The 20529-nt window shown below is 43.6% G+C and overlaps 1 protein-coding gene and 1 long non-coding RNA gene across 3 annotated transcripts; one reads left to right on the forward strand and one right to left on the reverse strand.

Annotated features, from left to right (window-relative positions):
- On the reverse strand, positions 1 to 11358 carry ZNF483 (zinc finger protein 483). Of its 2 annotated transcripts, none has more exons than XM_037152693.2 (6): positions 11276 to 11358; positions 8887 to 9431; positions 7078 to 7166; positions 6211 to 6337; positions 5731 to 5826; positions 1 to 2448 (listed from the first exon to the last, which is right to left on the reverse strand). In XM_037152693.2, exons 2-6 carry the CDS (start codon positions 9272 to 9274, stop codon positions 866 to 868), a joined length of 2283 nt encoding a protein of 760 aa, XP_037008588.2. In that variant the 5' UTR covers positions 9275 to 9431; positions 11276 to 11358; the 3' UTR covers positions 1 to 865. The 2 variants fall into 2 exon arrangements, with proteins under 2 accessions (XP_037008588.2, XP_037008587.2); XM_037152692.2 differs by having other exon boundaries at positions 5716 to 5826.
- Positions 11359 to 11491: 133 nt separating this feature from the next.
- Positions 11492 to 13214, forward strand: LOC128626011 (uncharacterized). The gene is made up of 3 exons (XR_008389897.1): positions 11492 to 11562; positions 12222 to 12331; positions 13177 to 13214. It is a non-coding gene; the product is annotated as an uncharacterized LOC128626011 (long non-coding RNA).
- The last annotated feature ends 7315 nt before the right edge of the window (positions 13215 to 20529 follow it).

The following is a 20529-nucleotide window of genomic DNA, read 5'->3' on the forward strand; positions in this document are numbered from 1 at the left end:
CCAATCCATTTTCCTAGGACAGTGACTCTCTCGTCTGAGCTGGTTCAGGTGCACACCCTCTAGAATCTCAATCCTCAGCCAAGGCCCAAGGAAAAACAGGTTAGGGCGCTCTGTCCAGTTAAAACATTCCCTGAAGGCAAACTTGTTTCAGCTTCACTGACTTGTTCCTGTTCACAGCATTCCAGCATCAAATATTCAAGTAGTCAAGGCATCCAGTCTTCAAAGAGGACACTACTGTCTCATGAAACCAGAAGTGCAGTCTCCTGAATGAGTGATTTGTTACTACAGAAACTCGAAAGTTCCGATGAATCAAAAATGTTGAACTTACTTCCACAGCTTCAGAAAACATGAGGCACAAAAATAAAAACGGAAACCAGAAGTGGTCAATCCCAACCTTTTGTTCTATACCAGTTCAGAAACTGAAATTCAGGAAGGTCAAACTTGCCAAGGTTATAGAGCGACCTGGTTGGCAAACTGGGGCAGAGTGCAGGTGCTATGACCGCAGTCGGGTTCTCTACTATAGTACATGGCAGTGGAAGGGGACGCTAGACGAGGGGGAAATCTCCTGAAGAGGTAAAAAGGGTGGGTCTTGGGCACACCTCCCTTTTACGTTCATACTGGGCCTTTTACAGTCACTTCACATCCCATACTCTTTTCACTTTCCACATGACTTTCCCAGCCCTAACTAGTATCTCCCATAAGTTAACGTCCTTGCAGAGAAAGGTGAATGGGGGAAGTCTGTTTTTCCTAGCTGAAAACCCGTCAGAGTTGCAGCTGCTAATCAATATGGTGCCAATCTACATCCAGGTCTCTAATAAGGGACAGTTTTGATTAAATTTCCCCCCACCTTACTGTAGCCTAAGACTTAATCTCCAGAGTGAAATCCCCGATGTCTGAGGAGGCCCGAATTACTTTTAAATGTCTTCTCACATTCTTTACATTCATATTCTTTCCTCCCAGTGTGAATTTTTAGATGCTCTACGAGGATGGAGCTGCGACTAAAGGTCGCTCCGCAATAGTCGCACTCGTAGGGTTTCTCTCCAGTGTGGATCCGATGGTGCTCGTTCAGAGAGGAGCTCTGACTGAAGGACTTCCCACATTCCTTACACTTATACGGTTTTACCCCAGTGTGAATTCTCTGATGGCGACTGAGGAGCGAATGGGTAGGGAAGGCTTTCTCGCACTGACTGCATTTGTAGGGTTTCTCCCCTGAATGGAGTCTCTGGTGGTAAATCACAGACGTAAAATGGCTAAAAGTCATCCCGCAATCGTTACATAAGTACGGCTTTTCTCCGGTGTGGATTCTCTGATGCCGGGTGAGGCATGAGTTCTGTCGAAAGGCTTTTCCGCACTCGCCACATTTGTAGGGTTTCTCTCCGGTGTGAATTCGCTGGTGCTTGGACAGCGATGAGCTGTGACTGAAGGATTTCCCACAGTTGTTGCAAGTGTAGGGTTTTTCTCCAGTATGAATTCGCTGATGCTGAATGAGAGATGAGCTGTCACTGAAGGGTCTCCCACATTCCTTGCACTTATAGGGCTTTTCTCCAGTATGAGTTCTCTGATGTTTAATGAGGTGGGCTGCGAGGGTGAACGTTTTCCCACAGTCATCGCATTTGAAGGGCTTCTCACCACTGTGAGTCCTGTGATGTGGCGTCAGGGATGAACTGTCGCTGAAGGCCTTCCCACATTCGTCGCACAGATAGGGCTTCTCCCCGGTGTGCGTTCTCTGATGTTTGCTCAGGGAGGCGCTATAGCCAAAGGCTTTGCCACATTTGCTGCATTTATGGGTTTTTTCTGCAGTGTCTGCTCCCTCATCTTTCTTCGAGGTTTCATCCTGAGTTTCATTTTCCCGACATTCGTATTTCCAACATTTCTCACATATAGGGGTTTTTCTTCTCTTAACGAGGGACAGGCTTTGAGTAAAGTCTATCCCACAGTTGGTGCACTTCTGTGGCTTGGTCCCCATGTAAATTTTCTGATGTTTCTGATGTTCGGGACGCGATGAAGAGTGCTTTAAAACTTTCCTGCCTTCCCTACGTTTCCGTGGCTTTTCTCCAATGTGCTCTTTGCGGTTCGTAATAAGGTCTGAATGAAAACTAAAGCGTTTCTTGCTCTCGTTATACTTGCGGGACTTCTTCTTTAAGTAGGCTCTCACATGTTTAATTATATCCGAACTACTCTTGAAATGACTTCCCAAGGCGCCCCTTTCTGGGTCAGATTCCTCACCTTTAGAGCCTCTCTTATGAGTTTTCTTTTGAGTGCCCGCTACTTGCGAGCGTTCCCTACCGCTACGGTCCCCCTCTAGTCTACCTCGTTTCGAAGATTCTCCCGTCAAGCCGTCATCACTACCCATGAGGTACCTTTCTATTATTTTATCTAAAGTCGATTCGTCCACAAGAACATCTTGATTTTGAACAGATTTCTTCAGATCACCTCTAGGTTCACACTCTAGAAAAAAGACAACACAGAACAGTTCCTGTTTGTAATAAAGGAAGGTGCTGCATTGGGGATGGTAATGACTATGAGGATTACGACTTGGACAGTTCTCAAATAGAGTCTTCTAACACGAGGGAGAAAAAAGTGATACAGAGAAAGGAGGTCAGCACAGAAGTTAGGAAGGACATTGAAGAAGATGAAAAGTTTATGCTCTGTAGTTAGAAATCCAAGTTTTCACCCTCGTTTCAAGTTTCTATAATAGGTTCAAACAATAATAATAATAATAATAATGCAAATATTTATTGAATACTTACCAAATGCCAGGCCAAACGGCAAACACTTTGTTAGCTCACTTAATTTTCACAGTAACTCTATGAAGCAGGCCCTACTATTATCCCTGTTTTACAGACGTGACAAGCAGGCACAGGAAATCTAAGTAGCTTACCCCAAGTCACATGGATTATAGTGGCAATGCCAGATTTTTCACCTAGTCTGACACTCAAGTCCAAGCTTTTGATCCCTATACTATATTGCTTCCCCTGAGAGCAGTCAAATAGCACTGTTTATGGATGTCACTGCATCACAGATATGCAATGGCATCTATGCCAGACTTCCAAAGGTTACCACAATCTGGCCCTATCAACCTTATGGACACTCTAATCAGGCATCTATTTACTGTTCATAACATACTACAGAATTTTCAATCCTATTCTTTTAGTCTTGATACTTCACACCACCCAGAATGCAACCCCGCAGCTCCTTCACTATCTCAAACATATAAATTAGACAGAGCATAGGGTTGAAGTCCCACCATCTCCACAGCGCCTTCTCTGCTACCACACTGTCAATGCCCTTCTCAAAGCTTTCAATTCATTTATTAATCACATCATTCATCCTGGCTCTCAATGAAGAGATTACAGTCCCTTCTATAAAGTTATTTTTTAAACAGATAACTATGAAACACAAAATCCTACTTCTCAGAAATTAACTATTGTTAACAACTGTATTTTCTTCTAAAATTTTTCTATATTTTAGAATAGAAAAACCATGAGTAATATGTGGGGTTACTTTTCTTATTAGAAATTCTTCCTTATCTCATTGGTTCCTTTTTTTTTAAGATTTCATTTATTTATTTTTAGAGAGAGGGGGAGGGAGGGAGAAAGAGAGGGAGAGAAACATCTACATGAGTGAGAAACATCAATCAGCTGCCACTCGCATGTGCCCTGACTGCTGAACCCACAACCCAGGCATGTTCCCTGACTGGGAATCAAACCTGTGACCCCTTTGTTTGCGGGACCACACCCAACCAACTGAACCATAGCAGTCAGGGCTCAATGGTAATTCTTCATAAAGATAATTTTTAATTAGATACATAATAATTCATTCTACATTATTGTATTTATATATTAATATAACACATATTAGTTTATTTAATTATTCCTTTATTGACTGTTTATCAATTGATTATTATTTCCTGCCCTAACCCAGTGCAGCTCAGCTGGTTGGGCTTCATCCCGCAAAGTGAAGGGTCACCAGTTCAATTCCAGGTCAGGGCACACACCTGGGTTGTGGTTCCGTCCTGGTCAGGGAGTATATGAGAGGCAACGGATCAATGTTTCTCTTTCACATTGACGTTTCTCTCTTTCTTTCTCCCTCCCTCTAAAAATAAATATAAATTTTTATACAATCTCCTCAAAAAAGAGTCATACAAATGAAATTATTGAACCAAAGGGTAGAGATGTTATATTATTATATAAAGAACGATGACCAGAAGTTTCTGAGTAATCATCTTTAGTCAAATGACCTTCCTTTTAGTTTTTGTGACTCTGATCTATAATAACCAGCACAGTGGCTTTAAATGTGTATTTCATTGGTGACCAGGGACTTGGAGTTCTATTTTCACATCCACAGATATTTAAATTTTAATACTGTCCATTATTTTTCATGTTATCAGCTATCTGCTCAACTTCTTTGCCCATTTTTTAATAGACTCAGTGTTTCTTAATGTTTTACATGAGCTTTTTGATAAATTATGGTTACCGGCTCTGTTTTTGCCTGTCAAACACTTTCTCCTCTGGTCTGTTGTAAATGACTTCCTAAATGAGTTGTGCATCTAAATGATGCTTCTTTTATATATGGGGGGAGGAATGTACATTGTTACCACTGCTGCTAGATTTTACTCAAAATATTTTTAGAATCCATTTTTGGAAATACTCTCCCAAATGCTACTTAAATAAAAGGCAGCTGCTGCCTTTTATGTGTGTAACTATACTGCAAACAGCCACTAGGTGGATTAAAATGAATAGTTAAGGAGATGGATGAGTGCAAACTGAATTATTGTTTTTTTCCTTTAAAATAAACTAAGTTATTGATGTGTAAGTAATTATGTTTTAAATGTAAATTTTATATATTTATTGGTAAACTGTCACATGAGGGAAAAATAAAAAAAGAATCTAACACCTCAAAAATAACCAGTGTTAACATGAATGTTCTCCAGACATTAAAAATCTTCTATATTCAGAAATACACATATATGCTATTCCTTTAAACAAAAATGGGATTATACTCCACATGCTGTCTTCTGGGTACATTTGTATTTATCCTTCAAGATTCAACTGGGATGTTCATTAAGCTCTTGCTCCTGTGTTTTTCCATTGTTCCGTATACATGCCATTATTACGGCCTAAGTCCCATTACTAACACTTTTTGTTCTGATGTCTGTACCCATGGTGTCCACAAAAATGCACCTTTCAGATCTCCTCTGAGGCACTGCACTGACAGGTGACAGCACCTGCTGCTGCTCTATGAATCCTTCATGGTGCTCACGCCAAGGCCACCTTCCCACGACTGGTCCCAGTCCATGACAAGTACAGCAGAGACACAGGCAGGCCCATTTCTGTGAGATGTAGGACCTTCTTAACTTTCTTAAACTGCATGTTAGTCTGACTTTTCCTATCCACCGTTCCTTCCCCCTCATTCACAGGTGTTAGACCTATATCACACTCTGACACCATTCCCAGACTTTCCCAGAGCCCAACCCCTTTTCTTTCACTGAAATTTTCCCCAATAAGTCTCTGGCATAGCTAGTCATGTCTTGGCATCGACCCCTCAGAGAACCCAAACAAAGAGAGTCTTCCCGTTAAAATGAACATTCCAGGAGGGCAAGCTTCCTTCTATTTTAATCATCCTTCTATTTTAATGTTAGCATATGGCCCACCCAGCATTTCAAAAGTGCTTCCCAAATGGCTTGGCAAACAACCATTTAATTTCCTTACCTACCTTTCACCAACTCACCTGGTCTGGGGCCTTTTGAGACCTCTTTTTCCAGTAGCCGGGGCAGGTCAACCCAATGTAGCTGGGAAACCAAATCTAGTTTGGAAACTGGAAAGCCTGCCCAGAGAGAAATGAATGAACAGCGGCCATTTGCCACAGAACAAGACAATCAACATTCACACACAGCTTCCAGTTCTCTGGGGAAGAGAAGAGGCTGTCCAATATAGACACCGATACCGAAATTTGAGGAGAACATGGGGAAGGGGAACATGGCCTTAATGATAGCAAAATGATGCTCAAGGCTTTCAATTCAATGAAAGAAAGGCACTTTTGTTTGGAGTAAACACTGCAGAAAAGAACATTCTTAGGATCCATTTTTAGGGTTAATCATATCACCAGTGCCTGTATGCCCAGGCAAAACAGTGAATAGCACTTATCTTTCAATAACAGAGGACCAGATGATACCCCGGTGAGATGCTACATCATAAAAGGTGTCTTTACCCACAAACTGTAGGTTCCTAAAGTTCTCCAGCAGCACCTCCTTATACAGCGCCCTTTGAAAAGGTTCCAGCTTCTTCCACTCTCCTCTGGAAAAGTTCACAGCTATATCCTCGAACGTCATAGGTTCCTAGGACACCAAACACAGTCTCTTTTTGCACTGGATTATTCCCAGATAGACCCTAAGATTTCAGAGAAGTGGTTAGTTTTGATAGTAGTTAAGTTTCTAAGGAACCCAAAGCAAGCTAGCAATACCTCATTTCTTTCTTACCATAGTACATTGGCTAGAATATTCAGAAAAATACTCATTAATAGCAGTAAGATGAAAACATCCTTATCTTTCCCGACCATTGTAAGGACTACCTTTTATTTAAGTGTTAATTAAAAAAAAAAAGATTGATTTTATAGAGAGGAGGGGGAAAGAAAGAGACAGACAGAGACAGAGAGGAACATCGATTTGTTCTTCTACTTGTCTGTGCATTCACTGTTGATGCTTGTATGAGCCCTGACTGGAGATTGAATTCACGACCTTGGTGTATGGGGACCACCCAGCTGGAGCTGCTTTTTATTTTCTAATGCTATCCAGCTAAGGATGTTTTTTTGGTCATGTTAGGAAATAAAATTCTCTTTTCACCTGAGTGATTTTTATCAGGAATAACTGTTACATTTTAGCAAATAATTGTCTTCGTTTTTATTAGAGGCAGACTTGTGACATATTCTCCAAAATGAAATAAAATAGCACGTGAAGAATAATGTTAAAGAATGTGAATAGAAGACCGTCTCAAAGATTCTATCTAGTATTGTTACACTGATCAGCAGGACATCAGCACGCAGTCACTTGAAAATGAGAACCAGTGAAAGGAAGCTTACTCCAGACTCAGTGTTTGGAAGGACAGACACCGTTTTATCTTCTCCGGGGCTCTCCTCTTGGGAAATAACAGAATCTTGAGAAACTGGATCTAGGAAAGAAAGAAAAAAACACACTCCAGTCTTTGAAATGAATTCCTCAGACTAGAAATTCTTATATGTCTCTGGGGGGAAAAGGTCATAAGAAATAGAAAAAAGTTTCTCCCAACTTTTTAAAACAGAAAGAACCACAGGTACCGTTTCTCATTAAAATCCAAGCTTTTCCCCCTATCCTGTAAAATAGCCTTTCAATTCCTAAGCTCACAGAAAACTGATTTCATTCATGCCATATATCGACAGTTTAATATATTTAATTTGCAGGAAATTATTTAAAAAATATTTATAAGACACATTAAGGTAAAACTACATATTTATGTTTTCTTTCTTCATAGTCCTACCACAATGCCTGGCACAAGGGCCACTTATGAAACAAAAGCACCAAACTGGTGTCAAAAACTGACTCCACCTCTGAAGGCTCCCACAATTCCTAAAGACAGAAACCAGGGATGTGCACCTATGAACTAAACACAGTAAATGCTCTGAGATGTTAACGACACTTCTAGTAAAGAGAGAAGTATTTTTTTAAATCACACTTCCTTTTCTTATGAATATAATTTTAGGCGGCTTATTGATTAGAGACAATCAATGGACATTAAGAATCGGAACCACGCTATCCCAGAGAGGAGAGGGGCTGTTTCCAGGAAAGTGTTCTGACTGGCAGAATGCCAGACGGTCCATTCACAAGAGACTGCAGGGGCACCGAGGCCCCCCTTTGGTACAAGCACCATGCTGCGGTGACAGGCACGTTAGAGGAGCTGGGAAGCCCGAATTCTAGACACACAAATGAGCTGTGTAACAACAATTCAAGTCTGTGGAGGAGAATGCTAGGTCCCCATTTACCTCAGAAGTCCTGGTAGAATACACACTGCCACCCCCACGCACTGAGAGTCTGATGGTAAACAACAGGCAGAAATAGGTGGAATATTTGTAGCATATTGAGGGATTCTGTAAAAGTTGAACCACATGCTCTCAAATGCCTAGCCACCCTAGACATCTTTTTACCAATACTTTACAATGATATAATCGTGTTATTATTCATAGTTTGTTTTTATATGTTTGTATATAATGTATAATAATATAGTTATGAAAATGTAAGTCAACTGTTCCCTAAGGCTACGGAACTTCACTACCCACCAGGGTAGTTGCTGGCTACATGTGGCTATTGAAATTCAAGTTTGATTAAAAACTCAATTCTTTATTTGCACTAGCCACATTTCATATGCTTAATCTGAAATGCAAAAGAGGGCAGAACGCATTTCCATCATCGCAGATGGTGGGTAGCTGCATTCTCGAAATGTGAGACTGCACACACGGCAGCGAGCTGTCAAGGCCTGGCTGGGTGGCAAGCTTGTGACTCCAAACGTTTTCGGGTGTGGCATCTTTCTCCTGTGTTCGAAAGTCCCCTCTTGCTCAAGGGCAAAGAGAAAGAAATTAGCATTTGAGCACCTACCATGTATTATATCTTACTTTAGTTAATCCTCAAAACTGTAGATAAGATGGGATCCCCTTTTTATACATTAAGACATTAAAGTTCTGAGAGGTGCTGCAGCTTGCCTAAGATCACACAAGAAAAGGCAGGGCCGATGCAAACCCAGTCCCACCTCTAAACTGAGACTTAGTCTCCTCTCTAGCAACAGACTGCTGTCTTTGAGATGTTCACTCTCATACGCTCAAGAGATCTTACCCACTCACTCCCTCCTCTATAACTCTCACCTTCCTTTTCTTCAAGCGTTGGGCTCAAATCCTCTATTAAGGTTACCACCTCCTCACTATTCTCAGGATGTTGTGACTTTACCCAGATCCTGACCTCCCCAGGCAAAACGGCCAGGAACTGCTCAAACACCAAAAGCTCTAAGATTTGTTCTTTCGTGTGGATGTCTGGTCTCAGCCACTGAACGCAGAGCTCCCAGAGTTGACTCAGGGCTTTTCTGGGTCCAGCCTCCTCCGAGTAACAAAACCATCTGAACCTCTGCCTGAAAGACTCTGGGTCAACGGTGTTTCCTCTCAGGGGCGCGTCTTCGCCCCCAAGTGTATCCATTTTTAGGACCTTGCTTTCTTCACTTGAGGCCAGAGTTGGAGGCTCTGGGGAGATGGCTGTCATGTTGTTCGCAGGTATGGTACTGCGGCTTGCAAAGCGTGTCACCAGCAAGAATTCGGTCCCCTTCAGACGCTAGGTGAGTATCAGTACAGTTCACCAACAGGCACTACACACAGCCAGTATCTCGATTCCAAGGATTCAGTTTATGGTTTTGCAGAAACTGTTAAGAAACATAAGTTATTTATCAAATAAGTGAAACAAATCATAAATCCTCAAAACATTGTTTATGGTTTGGGGGGTGTGTGTGTATTCTCAGATGCCTAAAACAGCACTGCCCAACCACTATATTAAAAGAGTACTTTCCTTTTTTTAAAGATTGTATGTATGTATGTATTAATTTATTTAGAGAGAGAGGGGAGGGAGACAGAAAGGGAGAGAAACACCGATGTGTAAGAGATACACCAATTGGTTGCCTCTTGCACGCCCCCTACTGGGGGCCTGGCCTGCAAGCCAGGCAATGAAAGAACCATTTTCTTTTGCAGGTGAAAAGCCAAGGAGTTACTAAGGATAATTAAAGGCATCTTCAAGGAAACAGTTCTTTCGAATAAATACTCCTCCTAAGCAAAAGTGATCAGGAAAGGTGCATGGCTACAAGAGGATCCAGTCACAACGCTATTCAGTGACTCCTGCCCTCTCTCAGCGAAGAGCCACACATTTCCACCAGTTGCTCCACTTGAAAGCCTGATTTCCTATTTGCCTATCAAATTGCTCACATAATCAATAACCCAATTCTGGCAGTTTCATTTCCTAAGAACCTCTCCATTCCATCCCACTGAAACTATGTAAGACCAGGCTTCTCCAGTCCAGTAACACAATGCAGCCTAAGGATTCCTTCTAGTATGCAAAACACAATCCTTCCCCAACTGTCTCGAGGTAATAAAATTCAAACGCTGAGGCCATGCATGATGATCTGGAGACCTTGCCCCGATGACCTCACCTCTCCAGCTCCAGCTGCCCCTGACGGACACTGCAGCCATAAAGAAGAATCTCCAGGCTCCCAGACACTCCACCCCCTTCCATCCTATGCACTAGCGCCACTCCCTCTCCTTGAATGCGTCTTCTTTCCCTCTCCAAGCAAACGTTTTTCCATTCTTTAAAACTGTCACCTTTCCATCCTTTCGACTGTCGCCTCTTGTGTGAAGCTTTCTCTCATTCCCAGGTGCTCCTCTGCAGAGAACCTGCCCTGTGTGACACACATTCTTTCATTCTACAAATAACCCAACATGTTCCAGGAGCTGGGGAAGGAGCATTAGGGAGGCAGTCGCGGACAGATCAGACAGGGTCCCCACACTTACGGAGCACCCGGGAAATGACAATACAGCCTGGGATGTACTATACTGCAGCAAGTGCCAGAACAATCTTCTCCTATTTCAACCCTGGTACCAATAATTACCCACCTCCGAGCACAGCACCCAGCACACAGAATGCATGACGTCACTTATTCCTCTGCCAAATATTAGGTGCATACCCTGTACCTGGCGCCTTGCTGGGCATCTAGGACTCTGTGGTGACTAAGACACTTGTCTCGGTCTCCAGAGAGCTTACAACAGAGGCACCGCGAAAATGTGACGCAGGCAGAAAGAAGTTCTCCAACACCGGGCAGGTAGGGATCTGCCTTATTGGGTACGTTGGCAACGTCTGACCACATTCTGGTTATCATGACTGGGTCGCAGAGATGCTACTGGTACCCAGCGATTACAGCAAGGGATGCTGCTAAGCATCCTGCAATACACGGGACAATGCTCCTCACCCCCAATGCACACCCAGCAAAGAATTTTCCCGCCCAAAATGCAAAAGTACCTGAGCGGCGAGAACCCCGGAGCAGGGAGGGGATGGAGGAAAACTCAGTCATTTAGGATAGTGCCCACCTCCCACAGGAGCTGTGGCATTGGGCGCACAGCCAGGTAGGTCAGCTGCCCTAGGCCCCCACCCCGCTCCGAGTGCGTCCTAGGAGCCGGCGACCGAGCGTTGGTCCCCAAACTATGAGCCTGGGAAAACCACTACCTGCATCAGAACCCGCAGCCAGGACCAACGCTACCGCAATGAGCTTCTAGAAGACTGTCCTGCAGAAGCTGCGCGCGCAAGCTGGCTGGGGACCACTGCGCCTGCGCAATGGCGCTGAACTACGATTCCCGGAGTGCGCTCCTCTGGTTTTGCGAAAGTCCTGTGCTTTCCATAGGCTCTCACCCTCGCCTGTTGCGCACGATCATTGGGAAGCAGCTGGTGGGCTCGGCCACAGAATTATTGCTGCGCCAGAGGCCTAAAAGCCTAGAACCTTCTGCGATTTTCAGGTCTATGATGTTATGTCTCCTTGGTAACGTCAAATCATCCCGCCCCCGCTCCCCTCCCTACCCTTCCCTGAAACCGAGGCTGGAAAAACCCACCGCAGAAGCATATCACTAATGCATGCAATACAAGCCGTGATTAATGCCGCAATGAATTAAACAAACATTAATTTTATGATTTTCATTTTGCCACCATGGTTCAAAACACCATTATGCTTCCTCCGGATTATTGCAATAGCTTCTTGATGTCACTCTTCTTCACGCCACAACCAAAGAGATGCTTTAAAAACATAAACCAGGGGATGCCCCTCCTCTGCTTAAAGCTCTGCAAAGGCTTCCCATTTCACTGCGAGTGAAAAACCATGTTTTCACAAAGGCCCATAAAGCCTATCGAATCTGGGCACCCATGACCTCCCTGACCTCTTTCCCTTCTTCCCTGTTTCCGTCACCATGGCCCCCTTGCTCTCCCTCTCCCTCCAACCCGCCTGGCACATCTGGCTGGCATGCTGCTCCCAGAGGTAGCAGAGTGTTTCACTCTGCCACTCCTTCATATCTTCCGAGGGAAACTCTCCCTCCACTGTACTTATATTGAAACTCCACCCCCACCCCACTGCTGTTTTCTTTTCTAACATATTGTGTAACTTCCTTATTTATTTACTACTCAGTGCTGCCTTCTTCACTTGAATATCAGTTCCACAAGGATAAGCAGCTTTTATCTGGTTTGGTCCATGGAAGTACAACCTCCAAGTTCTTCCAGAACAGTGCCTGACACAAAGTAGGTGCTAAATAGGTATTTGTTGAATATCTAAATGGGCACTTGTATGGATTACTGGGGCCATAGCAAAAAGGACTGAGGAACTCCAGAAAGATTATTGGGAGGGTTCTAATAACTAGATGACTTCTGGAGGTGTGTAGTTGTGAGAGAAAGACTAGGTTGAAGGAGCAGGGTGGGTCCAGGCCCTGAGACTTTAAATGGAAAAACCAAGTCAGCTTAATGAAACCAGTGCATGCATCTCAAAGGCAGCAAGGCTGGCTGCAGAGACAGGGTTACCTGCAGTCAAGAAGAAGCTATCCCAGTGCCAGGGCTGAGTGCCTGTTCTCTACCTACCTCTGCTTGGCTGGCTGAAAATGGAGGGGACTTCAAGCTCAGGAAACTAGAGGAACATGAAAAGGAATTGGCTCATTTGTTTAACCAGGCAGGCCAGAGAAACTTCTAAGTAGTGGTTTTCAAACTTTTTTGAACTTGAGAATCACATGGTATTCCCATCTGAATACAGGTATTGGGACTCTGCCCCCACACAACCTGTTGCAGGTGATCCTTAGATCACACCTTGAGAAACACTGCACCCATTGGAACAGTGTATAATCGATGCTACATGTGAATAAATTACCAGGAAAGAAGGACCCCCTTCTTGGAAGTGGGGGCCAACCTGTAAATTTTGACTAAAAGCAGACGTCGTGGTAAAGTGTGATGGATTGTGCATCAGGAAAGAAAGAGCCAACAACAAGTCAGTTAGTTTCACTTGTAAACAAGCTGGTGGGATCGCTAACCAGCATAAGTGGACGTAGGAAGGAATACTTTAAGCCAATAAATGCTCTTCTTGCTTGTTTGTTTTTTAGCTGTTTGGGCTTCAGTATGGAGAACAGACTGGAAAGAGGTAAGGCTGGAGACAAAGCAGACGTGATAAATCTCACATTATGTCTGTGAGACTTATCAGTATGGTTGCATGTGGTTATAAATCCGTGAAAATCATTTGTTTTCATTGCTGCATAGTATTGCCCTATGGCCTGTTATTTATATTGAAGTTTCCTGCTTTTTACAGCCCCTCGCCCAGCCTCCATTCCCCCATACAGAGGTGAGGAGTCAGCATGTGTGTGTGAATGGCAGGTCTGTCTGGTTTTCCTGCCTTCCTTCTAGAATCACCCACCTTAAAGCATCAGAAGAGCCAAGGTCCCACTCTCCCCTCCCCACCCCTGCTGTACAGAAAATGACACCCAGGGCAGAGAAGGGTCTTGCTTGAAGGTCACTCAGCTGGTAAATGGGCAGCTAACTGGCCTTTCGGGAGGAGGACGCACATCTTCCCCCGTAGCTGGAGGAAGGAGCACAGCCTAGGAGTTCAGGGTAGGAGTTTTAAAAGTTGTTGTTTAAGTGCCAAACTTTCTCCAAAAGAAATGTTACAAGTGAAAGAGGAGCATTCCTGAGCAAAGCCCTGTGTTCCGCACCCAGGCGGCCTTTGAGATGTCCTTTCGGGACCCTGCAGCTCCTGTCTGATCTGACTCAAGGACACCGCACCCACACATCCTAGTGCCTCTGGCCTTGGCTCTGCGGAGACTCCAAGAACCCCAGAGCCAGTTAGAAGCCGTGCTATTCTTCCTGGGAGCTCTGACCATCTCCTGGAAAGAAAATAGTAGAAAAACCACTCCTGCCTAGCTCTGTAGGGCTATGAAGGGAGAGGACAGTAGGAGTATCTTCCAGAAAGAAAGAAACAGCAAGTTAGCAAGCAAGCTACAGTACAGTAAGGGTCCACTGGAGAGAAAGAAGATGAAGATACAGAGCAAAGGATTCTATGGAACGAAGACTGAGAAAATAGGAGGAAATGCACTGATGGAGAGATGCCTTACACCCAGAGCCAGGGGCCACTGTTCATTGTAACCGAAGGGGAGGAGGCAAGGAAGAGTGCAGATGCAATAGGTGTGTGACTGCTGGTGTTTGGTGGAGTCAGCTGAGAGATTAGCGGGAGCAGTAGGTGGGAGTGGGGTCTGAAGCTTGATAAGAGTGGATTAGGTTCTAGATAGCTTTCCGGGGGTCAGTGTGAGCTAACTAGGAAAACACCAAAAGATTTCACTGCAGTGTTAGAGACCACCAATTTACATCACATATATATGTACGTTGAGTGATTTTTCTCAAGAAATGTAAGTACTCCCAGAATACGTATAGAGAAGAGGGATGTTTGAGTTGCTTCAGGAGATGGGGTTTGTCGGGGGAGTTTGGCAGGAAGGCAGTGGCACATGGGGTTCAGGATATGAGCAAAAGGATGTCGGAAATGAAAGGCGAAATCCACTTTAGATAAGGAAAATGAAGTTAGCTACTACGAAGGGAGGACGTAGAGGGATCAAAGGATTAGCAATCAAAGCTTAATAAGCAATGTACTCATCAAGTGAAACAGACACTGGCTATGTGACCGAGCAATCGCGTGTCTAGGTATCTGCTCAGGAGAAATGAAGCGATATGCCCACCTGTATGGGAATATGTATGGCTTCTTTACTAATAATTGCCAAAACCTGGAAACAACTCAGATGTGTAGCCACTAGTGAACAGATATTCACACAATGTAAATACTACTCTCTGTTACTTCTCAGCCACAGAAAGGAATAAACTACTGATATGTGCAAAAGTATAGCTGAACCTCAAAATCAATATGCCAAGGGAGAGAAGCCAGGCACAAGGAGGAATACAGTGCACGAGTCCATTGATACGCCGATTTAAACAAGACAGAGCTACGGGCACAGGAAGGAGATCAGTGGTTTGCCAGGCACTAGGAGTGGAGAAAAGGGGCTCAAGCGAACTTTTTAGGGTGATGAAAACACTCCGCTGTAGCTCAATTGTGGTGGCGGTTCCATGATTGTGCATGTCTGTCAACTTGTATTCTACACTCATTTGTCGGAGAGAATCAAACACATTAAAATGTGCGTTACAGTCCCTGTGAATTATACCTCAATAGAAATGAAAGCATATTTGCAAAGGACTGGTGACAACAGCTTTTTAAATTTTTCTGGTAGTAGTTAAAAAGTGGAAACATCTCCAATGTCCAGCAGCTGGTAAATGGGTAAGCAGTAAACAGTAGTGGTGTAGCCAGACAATAGGACGTTACTCAGAAATGAAAAGGAACCCATGACCGGTACTTGCCACAGCCTAAATGAAATCTCGAAGTGGAAGAAGTCAAACAAACAAGCAAACAAAAAAGAATACATAGTATGTGATTCCATTTATATACAATCCTAGAAACTGTAAACTAATCTTTAGTGATGGAGAACAGATCAGTGGCTGCCTGGGAAGGGTGGGGGTCTGGGAGCAGAGAAAGCAGAATGACAGAGGTCCGTCAGGAAACCTGTGGAGGTGACAGAGATGTCCGCGGTATTGATTCTGATGATGCTTTCATGGGTGCACATGTATGTCAAAACTCATCTTTACTCTTTAAATATGTTTAGCTGGTTGTTTTTATCACTTAATCCTAGATAAAGCTTAAATGTTCATAACTCAATACACCTGGCTTTTCAGAGTAAAGAATGGATGTCCTAGAATAACTGAGCCAAAGGCAGAATGGCCGGCTAATGGGTGGGCTGGCAGATGGGAAAGCTTTCGGCTGTTGTAGGTGGTGACCAAGTCTGCGGTGTGGCTGTGGGAGTGGGTCACTGCCAGGGAGTGAGGGTGGAGGGGAGAGGAGTGGAAACACTCAAGGGAATGAAAAGCCAACGTGCGGGAAGGCGCCATCAGCGGGTGTTGACATCCAAGATGCTCCAGGGTTTAGGACGGAGAGGAAGACTTAGGTAGGTAGAACTTTGGTCTGTGAGTCCCAGGGAGGAGCTGGGAAGGTACTGGTTCTCCCGTCTCACCGAGTGGAAGGCGAGGTGTGAGAGACTGGGCAGTTTATGTGGGAGTTGCAGGGGAAGAGGCATAATCGGACGAGGTAGGAAGTGAGTGTGAATTCTGTGAAGCTGTTGAGGCTGGAGGGGTGTTTGTAACTACTAACCTGGTTCCAGAGGGCTCAGTGGAGTTTTGGGGGTGATTATGGGAGGTTGGGGCAGCCTGAGAGGAATGCACAGAAACATAGGGTTTGCAGCGCAGGAGTGGAGAGATCCTGTTGGGGTGTCGGGTGGTGGAGCAGTGAGGGGAGCACTGAGGATTATAGGAGAAACAAAACATTGCTCAGCCTGGGGCAAATTCACATTGGGTTTCCCCAATTTGTCTGATAGTATTGAAATATCATTTGCCCACAAACCTTCCTTGCCTTGTCGATATCGGCCCCATCCAGTTCCAAAGGTGATCTGGGCAGAGGCACAATGCACCTACCTCTGTGGGGCTTGAATGTAAACAGTCCTTTGAGACCCCGAATACAAAGGCTGGAATCCCATGAACACATGCTGGGTGCCCTTGACTCAGAAATTAGTTCTCCTCCTCCGTGCTGGCCTGTTGCTTGACACTGGTTGTCAGCCTTTTCCTCAAGGCCCCTTGTCTGGGCGGGCCTCAGTGCTCTTGGAGATGAGAGACAGAGAAGGGCAGACTGTCCTGCGGCCCAGTGGTTTTCTGAATGCACCCATCTTTCCCAGTGACAGCTGATGTCCTTGCTGGCTAAGAAATGTTCACCTTTGCTTTGACCTCAGCTGGTGTGTTTCTATTCGCTTTACAACTTGGCTTTTGTCTTTATTGCCGAACGTTCTTTTCTGTATCACTTTATTATAAAGTACTTCCACTACTTTTTTTTTTTTTAAGTAAGTAGGTGGGAAGGGAGAGATAATGAATATGTTTGCTTAGCCCAACGAATTCAAAACCCATCTTTTCCTTAGCCTCCAAACCTATTCCTCTATCTTGGTTAGGGCCGCTACCTACTTTGTCACTTCTCTAAACTGGGAATCTCAGGAACGGTCTCCCTACCCTTCCATCCCTACGTCCCATCTCACTTTAATTGCCTCCTGAATTTGAAACTCAACTCTCTATTTCTATTGATTTTCATCTGAGATGTTGCAATAGTTGCCCTCCCTTTGTCCCTTCCTGCACATTTATTAAACATCTGAGGATACAAATGAATTGAATAAGGTATGAGGGTTTAATGCAGTTGGGAACTAACAATCAAGATGATAAATGAATGGCAATGGATTGCTTAATTCTTATTATCTCGTAGAAGACAGCATAGAAGTTTCCCTGAGACTCAGACATTTTCCTGGTACCAAATTTTAGGAAAAGCTATCCCTTGGGTAAAGGACCTTAGAAAACATAATGCAGAATTCCTTTAAATAGACTGTCTTTTTTAGAAATTAAAAAAATGTTACTAATAAAGCAAAGTAGCTCCGTGAGCCCAAATAAAAGCCTAAGGCAGAGAGCACTACCTCGGGGGGAATCTAACTGAGTCAAATAAAACAAAGCATTGTGGGAGGCAGAAAATACTGAAAAGTACCTTCAAAACTGTGAGAACGTATTTCCACTTTGGGATTCTGTCTCAGCATCCTGGGTATTTCAGTGTAGCTTAGAGACATTTTCAGACATGCAAATCCCCAGTGTTCACCTCCTAGTCTACCTTTCTAAGAAGTTCCTATATGAGAAGTTAGCAAACTCTAGCCCCTAATCGAAATCCAACCCATGGCCTGTTTTTGTAAATCCAGTTTCACCGAAACACAGGCATGATCCTTTGTTCGTGTGGTGTTTATGAATGTTCTCATGTTACAACAGCAGAGTTGAGTGGTGGTGACAGGAACTGTAGGGCCCACAAAGGCTAAACTACTTACTATCTACTCCTTTACAGAAGAAGTTTGCCAATAAAGTGAATAGGGGAGCAGAAAGGGGAGATAATGATGGAAATGGGCGGACTACAGGAAGACAGAATAAAAATGAGAACAAAAATGAGTCAAGGAAGGCAAGAGAGGGTGTGTGCAAGAAATGTTTTATGTTTGAGAGATGTTAGCAAGGCTAAGCTGTTGTGAAAAAGTATTCAGTTGGCCAAAAAGTCCATATGGTTTTGTCTATAAAAGACACATCTTTCATTTTCACCAATAACTTAATTGATTTGGATATTTTGAGTATGTTGGCTCTCTCCCCCATGGTATAACACTGATTCTTCTCAATTAATGTCTCGATTTGATCGCTATCAACTTCAGCTGGTCTTCCCAACCATGGAGCGTCGTCCAACGAGAATCTCTAGCACGAAACTTCGCAAACCACTTTGACATGTTCGATCAGTCACAGCACCTTCTCCATACACTGCACAGATCTTTTTAGCATTTCAGTTGTGTTTTTACCTTTCTGGAAATAATAAAGCATACTATGCCAAAAATGTTGAGTATTTTCTTCTATCTTCAATATTAGAATGGCTGCAGGAAAATTCACCAGTTTTGTTGTTTTTTTTTAAATGCCTGGTGATAATGACAGCTACAATACAATCACAATACGATTTAACAAAATTGTTTCAAATGAAGTTAAAGACAACTAAGTGCTACTGGAGTCATCTTATGGGGAAAAAAATAAAAACAAATGAGCTTTTTGGCCAACCTAAAGAAGGGGTGGGGATGGGCAGAAAGGGGTAATGAAGGAGGTTAAAAGATACGAACTTCCATTTAAAAAATAAAGTCCTGGGGATATAATATACAGCATGGTGACTATAGTTAATAATACTTTATTGTAGATTTGAAAGTTGCTAAGAGAGTAGACATTAAAAGTTCTCATCAAAACAACTTGTAATCATGTGTGGTCATGAAAGTTCAATTTATTGTAACTATCTCATGATACATACATATATATTACATACCTAAGACTCATACAGTGTTACATATCAACTATTATTTCTTTTTTAAAAGATTTTATTTATCTATTTTTGGACAGAGGGGAAGGGAGGGAAAAAGAGAAGGAGAGGGAGAGAAACATCAATGTGTGGTTGCCTCTCATTTGCCCCACCAGGGGGGACCGAGCCTGCAACCCAGGCACCTGCTTTGAATGGGAATCGCACTTGTGACCCCCTGGTTCGCAGGTCGGCACTCAGTCCACTGAGCCACACCAGCCAGGCCTCTTTTTAAAACTTCAAAAAAAATTAATCGATGAGAGAGAAACATGGATGTGGTTCCAATTATTTTTGCATCCATTGGTGGGCGGGGAGGTAGAGGACAATCTTTTTATTCTCCAGTATTGTATTGTTTGCAAATAGTTCATTGTACACTTTCTTTGTGACTATATCAAACAAAAGAATCAAAATGTCCTCAAAGAAAAGGATTGGTTGGTTCACTGGATATACCTATGAAGTCATGAGCAACAACAAAAAAGTGTAGTGGTGTAAAGCTTTTGAATTAACGTGGAAGAATGTTTAGGGGGGAAACATTGCCGCAGGACTCCCCGCCCCATCGCAGGTGTGTTTGGCGCTGGGCTGGCGTGCAGGACGCAAGGGCCATGAGGGTACCCACTCAACCGTACCTGTTTACGTAGATTCTCTGGGTCAACGGTACCTGTTTACGTAGATTCTCTGGGGAGTGAGACTGCAGGGGAGAGGACTTTCACTTTTAATTTTATGATTTTCCGAATCACTTGATTTTCTTTTTTTTACAGAGACCATGTATACTTTCTGTAATAAAAGCAATAAAAGAAATAGTGCCTTTGATGTTGTGTACTTTTTTGGGGGGGTCAACATTACACACGGAATGACAGTTTTCTGGACATTAACTAGGGCTTTAGAGATGCCTACTTTTAGGAATAAATGCAATTTTAGAATCCATTTAGAATCTTGATTTCTTCCTCATAAAAATGTGTCTGATCTTTTACCTAATTTGTTAGGACAGTACCATCACTTAAAGCAATTATGCAAGCCCTTAATCTGAATTCCATTTTGCAAGCTTTTTTTTTTTTTTGAAGTACATGGCCTTATGAAAAAACCGAAGGTAGGATAAAGTTAAAAATAGGTATATTCAAAGCACATCACTCGGGCTGCCACAGGAACGTATTATAATAAGCACATTTAAAAACTAGCTCATGTACGTATATATACTTGAATTTGAACTTTAAACAATCTATGTCCACTTAACTCTCGGGAGTGCTTAGTGACTTTCCTTCACTCCGAGTTCTCGTTCCTAAGAGCGCCAGAAACCCACACTTTCCTCCACGTGAGAAAAGGAGCCGCGGGAGCGCGGTCCCGGCGGCTCGCGGCGCCCGGACTCGCCCGCCCGGACTGAGTCAGCGCCCGGCCGAGAAGTTCGGCGGGAGGCGCAGGGCGGGGCTTC

This window comes from Artibeus jamaicensis, unplaced genomic scaffold (assembly GCF_021234435.1).
Source record: "Artibeus jamaicensis isolate MK-2021 breed Jamaican fruit bat unplaced genomic scaffold, CSHL_Jam_final scaffold_1964, whole genome shotgun sequence".
Lineage (NCBI taxonomy): Eukaryota > Metazoa > Chordata > Mammalia > Chiroptera > Phyllostomidae > Artibeus > Artibeus jamaicensis.